The sequence below is a fragment of the Rana temporaria genome (genome assembly GCF_905171775.1).
Source record: "Rana temporaria chromosome 10 unlocalized genomic scaffold, aRanTem1.1 chr10y, whole genome shotgun sequence".
Classification (NCBI taxonomy): Eukaryota; Metazoa; Chordata; class Amphibia; order Anura; family Ranidae; genus Rana; species Rana temporaria.
Genome location: NW_024404486.1, coordinates 1 through 21,311, shown reverse-complemented (window position 1 = coordinate 21,311; position 21,311 = coordinate 1). Strand labels below are relative to the sequence as shown.

The following is a 21,311-nucleotide window of genomic DNA, read 5'->3' as shown; positions in this document are numbered from 1 at the left end:
GTGGTGGGGGGTCATTGCATGGTAGATGGTGGGGGGTCATTGCATGGTAGATGGTGGGGGGGTCATTGCATGGTAGGTGGTGGGGGGTCATTGCATGGTAGATGGTGGGGGGGTCATTGCATGGTAGATGGTGGGGGGTCATTGCATGGTAGATGGTGGGGGGGTCATTGCATGGTAGGTGGTGGGGGGTCATTGCATGGTAGATGGTGGGGGGTCATTGCATGGGAGGTGGTGGGGGGTCATTGCATGGATTTTGGGGTGAATATTGTGTCCCCACAGATTCCCTTCCCCCGCTCCCCAATAAACATGTCTGCCCCTCCCCTCACCATCCTTAGGACCGTCAGTCCTCCGCAGGGTCCCCAGAAATTGGACACAATGACACGTCTTACACATTTATTTACTGAAAAGATAAAATGTTACATTGTTTATAGAAGGTGAGAGTGGAGATAAGCGGGGGAGGGGTCTGGGTTGGGGAGCTTACAATCTGACAATGCGGAGATAAGCGGGGGAGGGGTCTGGGTTGGGGAGCTTACAATCTGACAATGCAGAGATAAGCGGGGGAGGGGTCTGGGTTGGGGAGCTTACAATCTGACAATGCGGAGATAAGAGGGGGAGGGGTCTGGGTTGGGGAGCTTACAATCTGACAATGCGGAGATAAGCGGGGGAGGGGTCTGGGTTGGGGAGCTTACAATCTGACAATGCAGAGATAAGCGGGGGAGGGGTCTGGGTTGGGGAGCTTACAATCTGACAATGCTGAGATAAGCGGGGGAGGGGTCTGGGTTGGAGAGCTTACAATCTAAGCAGTGTGGTGGCCAATCCCAATAATCAACTTGTAATAGGAAAGCAAGGCGTGTGCCTACCGCCACTGGGCAATACAAGCTCCACCCATGTCATATCTGTCTCCACCCACTTACATGCTTTACAGCCCCACCCTTCACAGACCACAACGTGACTGAAGCTCCGCCCACACAGTCATCCTTAACCCGGGAAGACCAGGAAGCCGGTGAAGACGCTGTCATTATTTTCGATGCCGACCATGGCGTTGTAGTCGTTGGCGACCAGCCACACCTCCTGCCCCTTCTTCAGCTGGACGAGGACGCCCCCCGAGGTCACCTGATGAGTATTGGAAAGGTGGTCGCAGAAGCTGGCCTTGATGTCGTCGTCCACGCGGAGCGCGACACAAAGGTTCTGGGACTGGGAGGCGTGGTACACCAAGTAGTAGAGCCCGGCGATGCGGCACACAAACTTCCCCGTCTCCCGCTTGTAGTCGTTCTCCGTGTTGGTAATGACTTCGTTGAACTTGATCGGGGCGTTCGCCTCGGGGAACTCGCCCGTGTTTCTTTTCACAGTGAACGCCGACTGATACTGACTCTTGTAGTTACCGGGCATCCCATTGTCCCCTCGGGGGCCCCGCTCACCTTTCTCTCCTGGGGTCCCTGGGGGTCCCTTGGGGCCATTTTTCCCCAATGGGCCTTTTGGGCCTTCCATTCCCTTTTCCCCTTTTAGTCCCGCCATGTTGAAGTGCGCAGGCAGACCTGGAAAGACAGAAGAGCTCAATCAGAGGTGAGGAAAGGGGCATAGGGAACCTCGGGGGCGGGGCTATAGGGGGACTGGTGGAGTTTGTGAGAATGAATGTTAAAGATTTAGAATTTCCAGCCCTTGGAAGTGACAGAATAAATCTTCCTCTATGGACCCGTTACAGACGGTAATCCTTCTCTGCGGTACAGACCACACCCCCATGGATAGGCCACACCCACAAAATGTCATTTATTGATTATTGATGATCTTATCTATCCTCAATAATACGTTGGCGGCATCTCCGTCCCTGACTTACACGAGAATGGGCGGGACCACTGACATCTGATATTGGGCCCCTGAGGGCCCCTCTGGCTGGACTCACACAGACTTTTATCTCTGTTCTGTGAGCAGAAGTCACCCCTTACTGCCTCTGCGCGTTTATGTGTCACCCCAAAATAATAACAAATTTATTGGGGGGGTGAGGACTCCGCCCTGGGTGGGGCTCTCAGGAGCCTCTTGCCCCGCCCCCCATGTATGAGATATTGTAGGGAGGTCCTACGTGTGAGGGGCGCAGAGCCGCGTAGTTCTATAATATTTCCACCCGGGACCCCCCAGAACACGACTACATTAGATGTCCCGGGACGCCTTCTATGGAGAAATATTTCGCGCCATGGGCGTGGCCCGGAGATGGGTGTGTCCTCTGTGATGGCGATATAAATGGTCATTCGGCTCTCTGGCCGGAATCTTACCTTTCTCTCCTTTGGCGCCTCTCAGGCCGTCCCGCCCGTCTCTGCCCGGCGTTCCGGGAATCCCGGGGAGACCTGGGATGGGGGAGGAGCATGGCGGTTCCCCGCTGTCCACCAATAGGAGGAGGGAGAGGAGGAGGAGCCCCACAATCATCTTCACACAGCCAAGGCGCTCAGTCTAGAGGAAAAGAGAGGGAGGGGCATCAGCAATGACATCATAGAGGGCCGTATGACCTCACCGTCTGCACCCCCAATCTGGATCACCCACAATTCCATTCCTCCTCCCACCTGGAACATGGCGGCTCCTGGCTGGACACGCCCCCTCTCAGCGCGGGAAATACGGAACTCTGAGGTGCTGATCGTCTGAACTCGCCCCACTTTACTCCCCCACCCCAAATCCTGAGATCTGATTGGTGACCACAGAAAACAATGGCTGAGGAACTCCGACCAATGCCGGGCAAGGACATCTATCACCCCGGGCAACAACACCCCCTCCCCAAAGATCCCCGCAATAATCTGCACACTGACCCCCAAGCATAAAATCTCCTCCCCCAGTAATCCTGCCCCTCCTTCCAGCACCCGCCACGCCACGCCCCCCAAAGATCCCCTCCCCCCATACGAATCTGCACACTGACCCCCAAGCATACATCCCCCTCCCCCCAGTAATCCTGCCCCTCCTTCCAGTACTCGCCACCCCCCCCAAAGATCCCCTCCCCCCACACTAATCTGCACACTGACCCCCAAGCATACATCCCCCTCCCCCCAGTAATCCTGCCCCTCCTTCCAGTACTCGCCACCCCCCCCAAAGATCTCCGTAATAATCTGCACACTGACCCCCAAGCATAAAATCTCCTCCCCCCAGTAATCCTGCCCCTCCTTCCAGCACCCGCCACGCCACGCCCCCCAAAGATCCCCTCCCCCCACTAATCTGCACACTGACCCCCAAGCATAAAATCTCCTCCCCCAGTAATCCTGCCCCTCCTTCCAGCACCCGCCACGCCACGCCCCCCAAAGATCCCCTCCCCCCACACGAATCTGCGCACTGACCCCCAAGCATAAAATCCCCTCCCCCAGTAATCCTGCCCCTCCTTTCAGCACCCTCCACGCCCCCCAAAAATCCCCTCCCCCCGCACTAATCTGCACACTTACCCCCAAGGATACATTCCCCTCCCCCCAGTAATCCTGCCCCTCCTTCCAGTACCCTCCATGCAATGCCCCCTCCCCCGTGTCACACAAAACCACAGCGCCCAGGGCAGCCGCCCCTCCTGCCCCCCTGTCCCTAGAATATGATTGGTTGTTACAGATCATCACCCTACAGACAGTGATTGGGGGGCACTTACCTGGCGGGGTGATTGGTGGAGGGTTCTCGGTGAAGTGGAAATCTTCTTCTATAATCAGCTCTGCAGTCGTCCCCCCCCCCCCCAGGATTCACCACTTTCACTTCCCCATGCTTCCCGCACATCGCTGGCAATCTGCCCCCCCCCCCACACCCCCCACCCCCCACCGTCCAATGACAAATCACTTTCATTTCTGCTTTCTTCAGCCAGCCAGGGGGAAGGAAATCACAGAGAACAGGCGGGGGGGGCCCCCAGTCTCCAGGGGCCCAGCTCTAACCAGTGTGGGAATGGGGTCTCTGGCCTGGGGGTGTGAGTTGGGCCCCCCCAGGATGCAGATCAGGGTGGGTGGCGATAGTTGGGGGTTCTCCCCAGTATTGGGGTCCTTTACTGACCAGTATAGACAGCATAGTGATCGGGCTGAACGATCGATGGGCAGGGAGGGCCTCTGATGGGACCTTAAATCATGACCCTTATGATGGGGCCCCTGCAGGCAGAGATGTTAGGGGCCGGAAAGATCCCACCTCCGAGAAGTGTCCAATTCTTCACATTTCTTCCAATGACGCCCCCCACCTATGAAATGCCACAAGAGGGGCCCGACCCCCCCCCACCCCCACCTATGAAATGCCACAAGAGGGGCCCGCCCCCCCCCCCAGGGAGCGTTCCTCCCCCACCCCCACCTATGAAATGCCACAAGAGGGGCCCGACCCCCCCCCGGGAGAGCTCCTCCCCCACCCATGAAATGCCACAAGAGGGGCCCGCCCCCCCCCGGGAGAGCTCCTCCCCCACCCCCACCTATGAAATGCCACAAGAGGGGCCCGACCCCCCCCCCCGGGAGAGCTCCTCCCCCACCCCCACCTATAAAATGCCACAAGAGGGGCCCGATCCCCCCCCCCGGGAGAGCCCCCCCCCCCCCCCCACCTATAAAATGCCACAAGAGGGGCCCGCCCCCCCCCCCCCCCGGGAGAGCTCCTCCCCCACCCCCACCTATAAAATGCCACAAGAGGGGCCCGATCCCCCCCCGGGAGAGCTCCTCCCCACCCCCACCTATGAAATGCCACAAGAGGGGCCCGATCCCCCCCCCGGGAGAGCTCCTCCCCCACCCATGAAATGCCACAAGAGGGGCCCGCCCCCCCCCGGGAGAGCTCCTCCCCCACCCTCACCTATGAAATGCCACAAGAGGGGCCCGACCCCCCCCGGGAGAGCTCCTCCCCCACCCCCACCTATAAAATGCCACAAGAGGGGCCCGATCCCCCCCCGGGAGAGCTCCTCCCCCACCCCCACCTATGAAATGCCACAAGAGGGGCCCGATCCCCCCCCGGGAGAGCTCCTCCCCCACCCCCACCTATGAAATGCCACAAGAGGGGCCCGATCCCCCCCCGGGAGAGCTCCTCCCCCACCTATGAAATGCCACAAGAGGGGCCCGATCCCCCCCCCCAGGATTCACCACTTTCACTTCCCCATGCTTCCCGCACATCGCTGGCAATCTGCCCCCCCCCCCACACCCCCCACCCCCCACCGTCCAATGACAAATCACTTTCATTTCTGCTTTCTTCAGCCAGCCAGGGGGAAGGAAATCACAGAGAACAGGCGGGGGGGCCCCCAGTCTCCAGGGGCCCAGCTCTAACCAGTGTGGGAATGGGGTCTCTGGCCTGGGGGTGTGAGTTGGGCCCCCCCAGGATGCAGATCAGGGTGGGTGGCGATAGTTGGGGGTTCTCCCCAGTATTGGGGTCCTTTACTGACCAGTATAGACAGCATAGTGATCGGGCTGAACGATCGATGGGCAGGGAGGGCCTCTGATGGGACCTTAAATCATGACCCTTATGATGGGGCCCCTGCAGGCAGAGATGTTAGGGGCCGGAAAGATCCCACCTCCGAGAAGTGTCCAATTCTTCACATTTCTTCCAATGACGCCCCCCACCTATGAAATGCCACAAGAGGGGCCCGACCCCCCCCCCCCCCCACCTATGAAATGCCACAAGAGGGGCCCGACCCCCCCCCCAGGGAGCGTTCCTCCCCCACCCCCACCTATGAAATGCCACAAGAGGGGCCCGATCCCCCCCCGGGAGAGCTCCTCCCCCACCCATGAAATGCCACAAGAGGGGCCCGACCCCCCCCGGGAGAGCTCCTCCCCCACCCCCACCTATGAAATGCCACAAGAGGGGCCCGATCCCCCCCCCCGGGAGAGCTCCTCCCCCACCCCCACCTATAAAATGCCACAAGAGGGGCCCGATCCCCCCCCCCGGGAGAGCTCCCCCCCCACCCCCACCTATAAAATGCCACAAGAGGGGCCCGATCCCCCCCCCCCCGGGAGAGCTCCTCCCCCACCCCCACCTATAAAATGCCACAAGAGGGGCCCGATCCCCCCCCGGGAGAGCTCCTCCCCACCCCCACCTATGAAATGCCACAAGAGGGGCCCGATCCCCCCCCCGGGAGAGCTCCTCCCCCACCCATGAAATGCCACAAGAGGGGCCCGACCCCCCCCGGGAGAGCTCCTCCCCCACCCTCACCTATGAAATGCCACAAGAGGGGCCCGACCCCCCCCGGGAGAGCTCCTCCCCCACCCCCACCTATAAAATGCCACAAGAGGGGCCCGATCCCCCCCCCGGGAGAGCTCCTCCCCCACCCCCACCTATGAAATGCCACAAGAGGGGCCCGATCCCCCCCCGGGAGAGCTCCTCCCCCACCCCCACCTATGAAATGCCACAAGAGGGGCCCGATCCCCCCCCGGGAGAGCTCCTCCCCCACCTATGAAATGCCACAAGAGGGGCCCGACCCCCCCCCCCCAGGGAGCGTTCCTCCCCCACCCCCACCTATGAAATGCCACAAGAGGGGCCCGATCCCCCCCCCAGGGAGTGTTCCTCCCCCACCCCCACCCCCACCTATGAAATGCCACAAGAGGGGCCCGATCCCCCCCCCAGGGAGCGTTCCTCCCCCACCCCCACCTATGAAATGCCACAAGAGGGGCCCGACCCCCCCCCCCGGGAGAGCTCCTCCCCCACCCCCACCTATAAAATGCCACAAGAGGGGCCCGATCCCCCCCCCCCGGGAGAGCTCCTCCCCCACCCCCACCTATGAAATGCCACAAGAGGGGCCCGCCCCCCCCCCACCAGGGAGTGTTCCTCCCCCACCCCCACCCCCACCTATGAAATGCCACAAGAGGGGCCCGATCCCCCCCCCAGGGAGCGTTCCTCCCCCACCCCCACCTATGAAATGCCACAAGAGGGGCCCGATCCCCCCGGGAGAGCTCCTCCCCCACCCCCACCTATGAAATGCCACAAGAGGGGCCCGATCCCCCCCCACCAGGGAGTGTTCCTCCCCCACCCCCACCTATTAAATGCCACAAGAGGGGCCCGATCCCCCCCCGGGAGAGCTCCTCCCCCACCCCCACCTATGAAATGCCACAAGAGGGGCCCGACCCCCCCCCCACCAGGGAGTGTTCCTCCCCCACCCCCACCCCCACCTATGAAATGCCACAAGAGGGGCCCGATCCCCCCCCCAGGGAGCGTTCCTCCCCCCCCCCCACCTATGAAATGCCACAAGAGGGGCCCGATCCCCCCCCCCGGGAGAGCTCCTCCCCCCCCCCCCCCTATAAAATGCCACAAGAGGGGCCCGATCCCCCCCCCCCGGGAGAGCTCCTCCCCCACCCCCACCTATGAAATGCCACAAGAGGGGCCCGCCCCCCCCCCACCAGGGAGTGTTCCTCCCCCACCCCCACCCCCACCTATGAAATGCCACAAGAGGGGCCCGATCCCCCCCCCAGTGTTCCTCCCCCACCCCCACCCCCACCTATGAAATGCCACAAGAGGGGCCCGATCCCCCCCGGGAGAGCTCCTCCCCCACCCCCACCTATGAAATGCCACAAGAGGGGCCCGATCCCCCCCCACCAGGGAGTGTTCCTCCCCCACCCCCACCTATTAAATGCCACAAGAGGGGCCCGATCCCCCCCCGGGAGAGCTCCTCCCCCACCCCCACCTATGAAATGCCACAAGAGGGGCCCGATCCCCCCCGGGAGAGCTCCTCCCCCACCCCCACCTATGAAATGCCACAAGAGGGGCCCGACCCCCCCCCCCCAGGGAGCGTTCCTCCCCCACCCCCACCTATGAAATGCCACAAGAGGGGCCCGAGCCCCCCCCCAGGGAGTGTTCCTCCCCCACCCCCACCCCCACCTATGAAATGCCACAAGAGGGGCCCCCCCCCCCCCCCCAGGGAGCGTTCCTCCCCCACCCCCACCTATGAAATGCCACAAGAGGGGCCCGATCCCCCCCCCCGGGAGAGCTCCTCCCCCACCCCCACCTATAAAATGCCACAAGAGGGGCCCGATCCCCCCCCCCCGGGAGAGCTCCTCCCCCACCCCCACCTGTGAAATGCCACAAGAGGGGCCCGACCCCCCCCCACCAGGGAGTGTTCCTCCCCCACCCCCACCCCCACCTATGAAATGCCACAAGAGGGGCCCGATCCCCCCCGGGAGAGCTCCTCCCCCACCCCCACCTATGAAATGCCACAAGAGGGGCCCGATCCCCCCCCCGGGAGAGCTCCTCCCCCACCCCCACCTATAAAATGCCACAAGAGGGGCCCAATCCCCCCCCCCAGGGAGTGTTCCTCCCCCACCCCCACCTATTAAATGCCACAAGAGGGGCCCGATCCCCCCCCGGGAGAGCTCCTTCCCCACCCCCACCTATGAAATGCCACAAGAGGGGCCCGACCCCCCCCCACCAGGGAGTGTTCCTCCCCCACCCCCACCCCCACCTATGAAATGCCACAAGAGGGGCCCGATCCCCCCCCCAGGGAGCGTTCCTCCCCCACCCTCACCTATGAAATGCCACAAGAGGGGCCCGATCCCCCCCCCAGGAGAGCTCCTCCCCCACCCCATCTATGAAATGCCAACAGAAGGGTCTGTTCAGCCCCCCCCCCCCCCCACCAGGGAGCATTCCCCCCCCACCCCCACCTATGAAATGCCACAAAAAGGGTCCGATCCCAACCCCCCCAAGGAGCGTTCCTCCCCCACCCCCACCTATGAAATGCCACAAGAGGGGACCGACCCCCCCCCCCAAGGAGCGTTCCTCCCCCACCCCCACCTATGAAATGCCACAAGAGGGCCCGACCCCCCCCCCCAAGGAGCGTTCCTCCCCCACCCCCACCTATGAAATGCCACAAGAGGGGCCCGACCCCCCCCCCCAGGAGAGCTCCTTCCCCACCCCCACCTATGAAATGCCACAAGAGGGGCCCGACCCCCCCCCAGGGAGCGTTCCTCCCCCACCCCCACCTATGAAATGCCACAAGAGGGGCCCGATACCCCCCCCAGGAGAGCTCCTCCCCCACCCTTACCTATAAAATGCCAGAAGGGCTCGTTCTCCACCCTCCTAGACATTGGCCGTTTTTCCTGACCTCAGATCCGGATCTGGAGAAAAGCAGAGAGAAGCCTGATTGGTCCTCTGTGGTAACCGCCCTCTGGGGAGGGTTCTGCACCCCACCATTGTCACCCCGGGGACCCCCAATGTGATCCCAGGAACTCTTCTCTGATATGCTGGTGATCGGCGGAGTCTGAATGTCTCTCGGGGTCTCTGGGAAGTCGGCCCTCCTCTCCACTCATCATGAGAAGAACCCCAATAAATGTAATGTGGGAGGACCAAGATGGCGGCTTCATGGTATGCCGACGTGCACGATGACGTCATACAGCAGCAGCCCTGACCCGGGAAGAGAATATTATAAGTGGGATGTGTGGCCCCTAAAGATACCATTCCTAACATGCAATGGGGGGAGGGGTGTGACTCGGGGACATGCCGAGGTGATTGGACCCCACAGTGGCAGAGTGCCAGGGCCCAAGTATGATCCTTGCCACCCCCGTAGCTCCGCCACTCCTCTCAAAACTTTTTATTTTTTTCATTTGAAAACAAAATGTAAGACCCCCTTTGGGGGGCTTTGGTGAGATTCCGGGGGTCTAAACAGATCTCTATTGTTACATCTTTGAGACGGAGAAAGGCGATTGAGGACAAAGTCAGTCAAAAACGGAAGCATAGTAAACCAACCTATAAATGGACACAGGTTACTATGCTTCAGTTATGAATGGACACAGGTTACTATGCTTCAGTTATGAATGGACACAGGTTACTATGCTTCAGTTATGAATGGACACAGGTTACTATGCTTCAGTTATGAATGGACACAGGTTACTATGCTTCAGTTATGAATGGACACAGGTTACTATGCTTCAGTTATGAATGGACACAGGTTACTATGCTTCAACAGGACAGGGATAGGGAAGTGGTGGGGGTTGGGAGGGGACCCAGGACAGCAGGACAGGAATATTCTGTGCGGTCGGGTCTGTGGCCCCCTGTGAAGGTCATATTCTGTGCGGTCGGATCTGTGGCCCCCTGTGAAGGTCATATTCTGTGCGGTCGGGTCTGTGGCCCCCTGTGAAGGTGATATTCTGTGCGGTCGGGTCTGTGGCCCCCTGTGAAGGTGATATTCTGTGCGGTCGGGTCTGTGGCCCCCTGTGAAGGTCATATTCTGTGCGGTCGGCTCTGTGGCCCCCTGTGAAGGTGATATTCTGTGCGGTCGGGTCTGTGGCCCCCTGTGAAGGTGATATTCTGTGCGGTCGGGTCTGTGGCCCCCTGTGAAGGTCATATTCTGTGCGGTCGGCTCTGTGGCCCCCTGTGAAGGTGATATTCTGTGCGGTCGGGTCTGTGGCCCCCCGTGAAGGTCATATTCTGTGCGGTCGGGTCTGTGGCCCCCTGTGAAGGTCATATTCTGTGCGGTCGGGTCTGTGGCCCCCTGTGAAGGTCATATTCTGTGCGGTCGGGTCTGTGGCCCCCTGTGAAGGTGATATTCTGTGCGGTCGGGCCTGTGGCCCCCTGTGAAGGTCATATTCTGTGCGGTCGGGTCTGTGGCCCCCTGTGAAGGTGATATTCTGTGCGGTCGGGTCTGTGGCCCCCTGTGAAGGTGATATTCTGTGCGGTCGGGTCTGTGGCCCCCCGTGAAGGTCATATTCTGTGCGGTCGGGTCTGTGGCCCCCCGTGAAGGTCATATTCTGTGCGGTCGGGTCTGTGGCCCCCTGTGAAGGTGATATTCTGTGCGGTCGGGTCTGTGGCCCCCTGTGAAGGTGATATTCTGTGCGGTCGGGTCTGTGGCCCCCCGTGAAGGTCATATTCTGTGCGGTCGGGTCTGTGGCCCCCTGTGAAGGTGATATTCTGTGCGGTCGGGTCTGTGGCCCCCTGTGAAGGTCATATTCTGTGCGGTCGGGTCTGTGGCCCCCTGTGAAGGTCATATTCTGTGCGGTCGGGTCTGTGGCCCCCTGTGAAGGTCATATTCTGTGCGGTCGGGTCTGTGGCCCCCTGTGAAGGTGATATTCTGTGCGGTCGGGCCTGTGGCCCCCTGTGAAGGTCATATTCTGTGCGGTCGGGTCTGTGGCCCCCTGTGAAGGTGATATTCTGTGCGGTCGGGTCTGTGGCCCCCTGTGAAGGTGATATTCTGTGCGGTCGGGTCTGTGGCCCCCCGTGAAGGTCATATTCTGTGCGGTCGGGTCTGTGGCCCCCCGTGAAGGTCATATTCTGTGCGGTCGGGTCTGTGGCCCCCTGTGAAGGTGATATTCTGTGCGGTCGGGTCTGTGGCCCCCTGTGAAGGTGATATTCTGTGCGGTCGGGTCTGTGGCCCCCCGTGAAGGTCATATTCTGTGCGGTCGGGTCTGTGGCCCCCTGTGAAGGTGATATTCTGTGCGGTCGGGTCTGTGGCCCCCTGTGAAGGTCATATTCTGTGCGGTCGGGTCTGTGGCCCCCTGTGAAGGTCATATTCTGTGCGGTCGGGCCTGTGGCCCCCTGTGAAGGTGATATTCTGTGCGGTCGGGTCTGTGGCCCCCTGTGAAGGTCATATTCTGTGCGGTCAGGTCTGTGGCCCCCTGTGAAGGTCATATTCTGTGCGGTCGGGTCTGTGGCCCCCTGTGAAGGTCATATTCTGTGCGGTCGGGCCTGTGGCCCCTGTGAAGGTCATATTCTGTGCAGTCGGGCAGAATGAAGACGGAGAATGCTATTGGATGAAACAGATTTATTAATTTCAGATAAAATTCTGATTAAAGAAAGCAGCCAGGCGGAGGGGAGGCCGGATGGAGCTGATTGCACAATAATCACCAAGCTCCGCCCAGGAGGATCACATCGCCGATTCTTCTAGTGATTAAGTCATACAAAATTGGAGTAAAAAATCAGAGGAGGGGCAACAGATCCCCTTGTGGGCGGAGCAGCCAAGCTCATTCTACGCGGGGGAAGAGCAGGAATCCGCTGAAGACGCTGCTGCTGGCGTCTTTGCTGGCGATCCTGCGGCTCTTGGCGTCGGTCTCGATCCAGACCTGGTCGTTGGGGTTCAGGTTAAGGACCGCCCCTCCGGAGTTGACCTGGTTACGGTTGTTGACGTTTCGGTCGCAGAAGCTGAGCAGTTTCTTGCCGTTGGCGGTGCCGATTTTGGCCCAGATGTGGAGGCAGAGATCTCCGGCAGAGACGGCCTGGAAGGTGAAATAATAGTAGCCGGGCTCGGCACAGAGGAAGCGCCCCGAGGAGCCGTCATACACCCCCTCCTGGTTGGTGAGGATCTCCCCGAACAGCAGCGTGTTCTCCTTCATGCCGGTGTAGACCGCCGAGAATGCCGGCCGCCGCTGGTTCTTGCCATCCGCCATCGCTCCTTTGGATCCAGCTAGGCCGGGCTCTCCTGGAGACCCTGGGGGCCCCTCTGGACCCTTGTATCCTATAGAGCCTGGTTCACCTGGGGCCCCGAGGGCTCCAGCATCACCTTTGCTTGTTGTTAGTCCAGAAAGTCGTCCGCCGTCCCCTGAAAGAGGAAAAAGAGGAAATGTTGGGGGTCTGAGGAAGGCCAAGTCCGATCATCGATCGACTCCACCTATCTGTACGACCAACTAAGGACAACCCACGAGGATGTCACCTGACACAGGAGCCAATACAAAAACAGGGTGCAATTATCCTACAACCCCACCTACTTCTATACCTCCACCTGCCATAACTCCTCCTACTTCTATACCTCCACCTCCTACCCCAACTCCTCCTACTTCTATACCTCCACCTGCCAGAACTCCTCCTACTTCTATACCTCCACCTGCCATAACTCCTCCTACTTCTATACCTCCTACCCCAACCCCACCTACTTCTATACCTCCACCTGCCATAACTCCTCCTACTTCTATACCTCCACCTCCTACCCCAACTCCTCCTACTTCTATACCTCCTACCCCAACTCCTCCTACTTATATACCTCCACCTCCTACCCCAACTCCTCCTACTTCTATACCTCCACCTCCTACCCCAACTCCTCCCACTTCTATACCTCCACCTGCCAGAACTCCTCCTACTTCTATACCTCCACCTGCCAGAACTCCTCCTACTTCTATACCTCCACCTGCCATAACTCCTCCTACTTCTATACCTCCTACCCCAACCCCACCTACTTCTATACCTCCACCTGCCATAACTCCTCCTACTTCTATACCTCCACCTCCTACCCCAACTCCTCCTACTTCTATACCTCCTACCCCAACTCCTCCTACTTATATACCTCCACCTCCTACCCCAACTCCTCCTACTTCTATACCTCCACCTCCTACCCCAACTCCTCCCACTTCTATACCTCCACCTGCCAGAACTCCTCCTACTTCTATACCTCCACCTGCCATAACTCCTCCTACTTCTATACCTCCTACCCCAACTCCTCCTACTTATATACCTCCACCTGACATAACTCCTCCTACTTCTATACCTCCTACCCCAACTCCTCCTACTTCTATACCTCCACCTGCCAGAACTCCTCCTACTTCTATACCTCCTACCCCAACTCCTCCTACTTCTATACCTCCACCTGACATAACTCCTCCTACTTCTATACCTCCACCTGACATAACTCCTCCTACTTCTATACCTCCTACCCCAACTCCTCCTACTTCTATACCTCCACCTGACATAACTCCTCCTACTTCTATACCTCCTACCCCAACTCCTCCTACTTCTATACCTCCACCTGCCAGAACTCCTCCTACTTCTATACCTCCACCTGACATAACTCCTCCTACTTCTATACCTCCACCTGCCATAACTCCTCCTACTTCTATACCTCCACCTGACATAACTCCTCCTACTTCTATACCTCCACCTCCTACCCCAACTCCTCCTACTTCTATACCTCCACCTGCCATAACTCCTCCTACTTCTATACCTCCTACCCCAACTCCTCCTACTTCTATACCTCCACCTCCTACCCCAACTCCTCCTACATCTATACCTCCACCTGCCAGAACTCCTCCTACTTCTATACCTCCACCTGACATAACTCCTCCTACTTCTATACCTCCACCTGCCATAACTCCTCCTACTTCTATACCTTCTACCCGAACTCCTCCTACTTCTATACCTCCTACCCCAACTCCTCCTACTTCTATACCTCCACCTCCTACCCCAACTCCTCCTACTTCTATACCTCCACCTGACATAACTCCTCCTACTTATATACCTCCTACCCCAACTCCTCCTACTTCTATACCCCCACCTGACATAACTCCTCCTACTTCTATACCTCCACCTCCTACCCCAACTCCTCCTACTTCTATACCTCCACCTGACATAACTCCTCCTACTTCTATACCTCCACTTCCTACCCCAACTCCTCCTACTTCTATACCTCCACCTGACATAACTCCTCCTACTTATATACCTCCCCCTCCTATCCCAACTCCTCCTACTTCTATACCTCCACCTCTTACCACAACTCCACCTACTTCTATAACTCCACCTCCTACCTCAACTCCACCTACTTCTATAACTCCACCTCCTATCCCAACTCCTCCTACTTCTATACCTCCACCTGCCATAACGCCTCCTACTTATATACCTCCACGTCCTACCCCAACTCCTCCTACATCTATACCTCCACCTGACATAACTCCTCCTACTTCTATACCTCCACCTGACATAACTCCTCCTACTTCTATACCTCCACCTCCTACCCCAACTCCTCCTACATCTATACCTCCACCTGACATAACTCCTCCTACTTATATACCTCCATCTTCTACCCCAACTCCTCCTACTTCTATACCTCCACCTCCTACCCCAACTCCTCCTACTTCTATACCTCCACCTTCTACCCCAACTCCTCCTACTTCTATACCTCCACCTGCCATAACGCCTCCTACTTATATACCTCCTACCCCAACTCCTCCTACTTCTATACCTCCACCTGACATAACTCCTCCTACTTCTATACCTCCACCTCCTACCCCAACTCCTCCTACTTCTATACCTCCACCTCCTACCCCAACTCCTCCTACTTCTATACCTCCACCTGCCATAACGCCTCCTACTTCTATACCTCCAACTTCTACCCCAACTCCTCCTACTTCTATACCCCCACCTGACATAACTCCTCCTACTTCTATACCTCCACCTGCCATAACTCCTCCTACTTATATACCTCCACCTGCCATAACTCCTCCTACTTATATACCTCCACCTCCTACCCCAACTCCTCCTACTTCTATACCTCCACCTGACATAACTCCTCCTACTTCTATACCTCCACCTGCCATAACTCCTCCTACTTATATACCCCCATCTTCTACCCCAACTCCTCCTACTTCTATACCTCCACCTCCTACCCCAACTCCTCCTACTTCTATACCCCCACCTGACATAACTCCTCCTACTTCTATACCTCTACCTCCTACCCCAACTCCTCCTACTTCTATACCTCCACCTGACATAACTCCTCCTACTTCTATACCTCCACCTGACATAACTCCTCCTACTTCTATACCTCCACCTCCTACCCCAACTCCTCCCACTTCTATACCTCCACCTCCTACAACAACTCCTCCTACTTCTATAACTCCACCTCCTATCCCAACTCCTCCTACTTCTATACCTCCACCTCTTACCCCAACTCCACCTACTTCTATAACTCCACCTCCTATCCCAACTCCTCCTACTTCTATACCTCCCCCTCCTATCCCAACTCCTCCTACTTCTATACCTCTACCTCTTACCCCAACTCCACCTACTTCTATAACTCCACCTCCTATCCCAACTCCTCCTACTTCTATACCTCCACCTGCCATAACGCATCCTACTTATATACCTCCACCTCCTACCCCAACTCCTCCTACTTCTATACCTCCACCTGACATAACTCCTCCTACTTCTATACCTCCACTTCCTACCCCAACTCCTCCTACTTCTATACCTCCACCTGACATAACTCCTCCTACTTCTATACCTCCACTTCCTACCCCAACTCCTCCTACTTCTATACCTCCACCTGCCATAACGCCTCCTACTTATATACCTCCACGTCCTACCCCAACTCCTCCTACATCTATACCTCCACCTGACATAACTCCTCCTACTTCTATACCTCCACCTGACATAACTCCTCCTACTTCTATACCTCCACCTCCTACCCCAACTCCTCCTACATCTATACCTCCACCTGACATAACTCCTCCTACTTATATACCTCCATCTTCTACCCCAACTCCTCCTACTTCTATACCTCCACCTCCTACCCCAACTCCTCCTACTTCTATACCTCCACCTTCTACCCCAACTCCTCCTACTTCTATACCTCCACCTGCCATAACGCCTCCTACTTATATACCTCCTACCCCAACTCCTCCTACTTCTATACCTCCACCTGACATAACTCCTCCTACTTCTATACCTCCACCTCCTACCCCAACTCCTCCTACTTCTATACCTCCACCTCCTACCCCAACTCCTCCTACTTCTATACCTCCACCTGCCATAACGCCTCCTACTTCTATACCTCCAACTTCTACCCCAACTCCTCCTACTTCTATACCCCCACCTGACATAACTCCTCCTACTTCTATACCTCCACCTGCCATAACTCCTCCTACTTATATACCTCCACCTGCCATAACTCCTCCTACTTATATACCTCCACCTCCTACCCCAACTCCTCCTACTTCTATACCTCCACCTGACATAACTCCTCCTACTTCTATACCTCCACCTGCCATAACTCCTCCTACTTATATACCCCCATCTTCTACCCCAACTCCTCCTACTTCTATACCTCCACCTCCTACCCCAACTCCTCCTACTTCTATACCCCCACCTGACATAACTCCTCCTACTTCTATACCTCTACCTCCTACCCCAACTCCTCCTACTTCTATACCTCCACCTGACATAACTCCTCCTACTTCTATACCTCCACCTGACATAACTCCTCCTACTTCTATACCTCCACCTCCTACCCCAACTCCTCCCACTTCTATACCTCCACCTCCTACAACAACTCCTCCTACTTCTATAACTCCACCTCCTATCCCAACTCCTCCTACTTCTATACCTCCACCTCTTACCCCAACTCCACCTACTTCTATAACTCCACCTCCTATCCCAACTCCTCCTACTTCTATACCTCCCCCTCCTATCCCAACTCCTCCTACTTCTATACCTCTACCTCTTACCCCAACTCCACCTACTTCTATAACTCCACCTCCTATCCCAACTCCTCCTACTTCTATACCTCCACCTGCCATAACGCATCCTACTTATATACCTCCACCTCCTACCCCAACTCCTCCTACTTCTATACCTCCACCTGACATAACTCCTCCTACTTCTATACCTCCACCTCCTACCCCAACTCCTCCTACTTCTATACCTCCACCTCCTACCCCAACTCCTCCTACTTCTATACCTCCACCTTCTACCCCAACTCCTCCTACTTCTATACCTCCACCTGACATAACTCCTCCTACTTCTATACATCCACGTCCTACCCCAACTCCTCCTACATCTATACCTCCACCTGACATAACTCCTCCTACTTCTATACCTCCACCTGACATAACTCCTCCTACTTCTATACCTCCACCTCCTACCCCAACTCCTCCTACTTCTATACCTCCACCTGACATAACTCCTCCTACTTCTATACCTCCATCTTCTACCCCAACTCCTACTTCTATACCTCCACCTGACATAACTCCTCCTACTTATATACCTCCTACCCCAACTCCTCCTACTTCTATACCTCCACCTGACATAACTCCTCCTACTTCTATACCTCCACCTCCTACCCCAACTCCTCCTACTTCTATACCTCCACCTGCCATAACTCCTCCTACTTCTATACCTCCACTTCCTACCCCAACTCCTCCTACTTCTATACCTCCACCTCTTACCACAACTCCACCTACTTCTATAACTCCACCTCCTACCCCAACTCCTCCTACTTCTATAACTCCACCTGACATAACTCCTCCTACTTCTATACCTCCACCTCCTACCCCAACTCCTCCTACTTCTATACCTCCACCTGCCATAACTCCTCCTACTTCTATACCTCCACTTCCTACCCCAACTCCTCCTACTTCTATACCTCCACCTCTTACCACAACTCCACCTACTTCTATAACTCCACCTCCTACCCCAACTCCTCCTACATCTATACCTCCACCTGACATAACTCCTCCTACTTATATACCTCCATCTTCTACCCCAACTCCTCCTACTTCTATACCTCCACCTGACATAACTCCTCCTACTTCTATACCTCCCTCTTCTACCCCAACTCCTCCTACTTCTATACCTCCACCTGACATAACTCCTCCTACTTCTATACCTCCACCTCCTACCCCAACTCCTCCTACTTCTACACCTCCACCTGACATAACTCCTCCTACTTATATACCTCCACCTCCTACAACAACTCCTCCTACTTCTATACCTCCACCACTTACCCCAACTCCTCCTACTTCTATACCTCCACCTCCTACCCCAACTCCTCCTACTTCTATACCTCCACCTGCCATAACGCCTCCTACTTATATACCTCCACCTCCTACCCCAACTCCTCCTACATCTATACCTCCACCTCCTACCCCAACTCCTCCTACTTCTATACCTCCACCTGACATAACTCCTCCTACTTATATACCCCCATCTTCTACCCCAACTCCTCCTACTTCTATACCTCCACCTCCTACCCCAACTCCTCCTACTTCTATACCCCCACCTGCCATAACTCCTCCTACTTATATACCTCCATCTTCTACCCCAACTCCTCCTACTTCTATACCTCCACCTGACATAACTCCTCCTACTTCTATACCTCCACCTCCTACCCCAACTCCTCCTACTTCTATACCTCCACCTGACATAACTCCTCCTACTTCTATACCTCCACCTCCTACCCCAACTCCTCCTACTTCTATACCTCCACCTGACATAACTCCTCCTACTTCTATACCTCCACCTCCTACCCCAACTCCTCCTACTTCTATACCTCCACCGGACATAACTCCTCCTACTTCTATACCTCCACCTGCCATAACTCCTCCTACTTATATACCCCCATCTTCTACCCCAACTCCTCCTACTTCTATACCTCCACCTCCTACCCCAACTCCTCCTACTTCTATACACCCACCTGACATAACTCCTCCTACTTCTATACCTCCACCTGACATAACTCCTCCTACTTCTATACCTCCACCTGAGATAACTCCTCCTACTTCTATACCTCCACCTGCCATAACTCCTCCTACTTATATACCCCCATCTTCTACCCCAACTCCTCCTACTTCTATACCTCCACCTCCTACCCCAACTCCTCCTACTTCTTTACCCCCACCTGACATAACTCCTCCTACTTCTATACCTCCACCTGACATAACTCCTCCTACTTCTATACCTCCACTTGACATAACTCTTCCTACTTCTATACCTCCACCTGACATAACTCCTCCTACTTCTATACCTCCACCTCCTACAACAACTCCTCCTACTTCTATACCTCCACCACTTACCCCAACTCCTCCTACTTCTATACTTCCACCTGACATAACTCCTCCTACTTCTATACCTCCCCCTCCTATCCCAACTCCTCCTACTTCTATACCTCCACCTCTTACCCCAACTCCACCTACTTCTATAACTCCACCTCCTATCCCAACTCCTCCCACTTCTATACCTCCTCCTCCTACACCAACTCCTCCTAATTCTATACCTCCACCTGCCATAACTCCTCCTACTTCTATACCTCCACCTGAAATAACTCCTCCTACTTCTATACCTCCACCTCCTACAACAACTCCTCCTACTTCTATACCTCCACCACTTACCCCAACTCCTCCTACTTCTATACTTCCACCTGACATAACTCCTCCTACTTCTATACCTCCCCCTCCTATCCCAACTCCTCCTACTTCTATACCTCCACCTCTTACCCCAACTCCACCTACTTCTATAACTCCACCTCCTATCCCAACTCCTCCCACTTCTATACCTCCTCCTCCTACACCAACTCCTCCTAATTCTATACCTCCACCTGCCATAACTCCTCCTACTTCTATACCTCCACCTCCTACCCCATCTCCTCCTACTTCTATAACTCCACCTCCTACCTCAACTGCACCTACTTCTATACCTCCACCTCCTACCTCAACTGCACCTACTTCTATACCTCCACCTCCTACCCCAACTCCACCTACTTCTATAACTCCACCTCCTACCTCAACTCCACCTACTTCTATACCTCCAACTCCTCCTACTTCTATACCTCCACCTCCTACCCCAACTCCACCTACTTCTATAACTCCACCTCCTACCTCAACTCCACCTACTTCTATACCTCCAACTCCTCCTACTTCTATACCTCCACCTGACACAACTCCTCCCACTTCTATTATAACCTCTGAGTATTATAATTTGGGGTCAGGGTCATACCGGGGTCCCCTCGGTCCCCTTTCTGTCCGTGTCTTCCATGACGCCCAGGATACCCAGGATGACCTCTCTCTCCATCGGGGGCCTTGCAGACATCTGATTGGTGGGATGGTGGGCACAGGAATCCAACGAATAGGAGGCTGAGAAGCAGCCAGGACCTCCCCATGGTGTCACCCCCCTGAAGAGAAATATCAGTCAGTTAGTGCAGTAACCCATAGCAACCAGACACACTGGAAGATTTATGTCTGATATACAATTCACAGGAACAGTCATGGGGTTTGTAAAGGGGCCCCAAAGCAAGCTGAAAGTAGCAGGGTCAATTATATGGGGCCCATGGCAGGGATGTACAGTATATGACAAAAGTAAGTACACCCCTCAGTGACATTTCTTGTATAGTTTCATGTGACAACACTGGAGAAATTACACTTTGTATCTACAATGTTGTGTAGTGAGTGTACACGGGGGGGGGGGGGGGGTGTACACGGGGGGGAGGGGTGTACACAGGGGGGAGGGGTGTACACAGGGGGAGGGGTCTTTGTATCTACAATGTTGTGTAGTGAGTGTACACAGGGGGAGGGGTGTACACAGGGGGGGAGGGGTGTACACAGGGGGGAGGGGTGTACACAGGGGGAGGGGTCTTTGTATCTACAATGTTGTGTAGTGAGTGTACACAGGGGGAGGGGTGTACATGGGGGGAGGGGTGTACATGGGGGGAGGGGTCTTTGTATCTAAAATGTTGTGTAGTGAGTGTACGGGGGTGGGAGGGGTGTACACAGGGGGGGGGGTGTACACGGGGGGGGGGGGGAGGGGTGTACAGCTTGTATAACAAATAACTCAACACACAGCCATTAATGTCTAATCCGCTGGCAACAAAAGTCAGGACACCCCTAAGTGAAAATCTCCAAATTGGGCCCAATTAGCCATTTTCCCCTCCCCGGTGTCATGTGACTCGTTAGTGTTACAAGGTC

The 21,311-nt window shown here is 56.1% G+C and overlaps 2 protein-coding genes across 2 annotated transcripts; both read right to left on the bottom strand.

Moving 5' to 3' along the window:
- Positions 1-378: 378 nt before the first annotated feature.
- On the bottom strand, positions 379-3,688 carry LOC120921968 (complement C1q subcomponent subunit C-like). The gene is made up of 3 exons (XM_040334483.1): positions 3,605-3,688; positions 2,268-2,442; positions 379-1,535 (listed from the first exon to the last, which is right to left on the bottom strand). Exons 2-3 carry the CDS (start codon positions 2,416-2,418, stop codon positions 979-981), a joined length of 708 nt encoding a protein of 235 aa, XP_040190417.1. The 5' UTR covers positions 2,419-2,442; positions 3,605-3,688; the 3' UTR covers positions 379-978.
- A 7,935-nt stretch (positions 3,689-11,623) lies between these two features.
- On the bottom strand, positions 11,624-20,521 carry C1QA (complement C1q A chain; the record flags this gene model as incomplete). The annotated part of the gene is given in 2 exon segments (XM_040334482.1): positions 11,624-12,412; positions 20,347-20,521. Coding segments are annotated over 2 exon segments (738 nt in total). The 3' UTR covers positions 11,624-11,837.
- Positions 20,522-21,311: the final 790 nt, after the last annotated feature.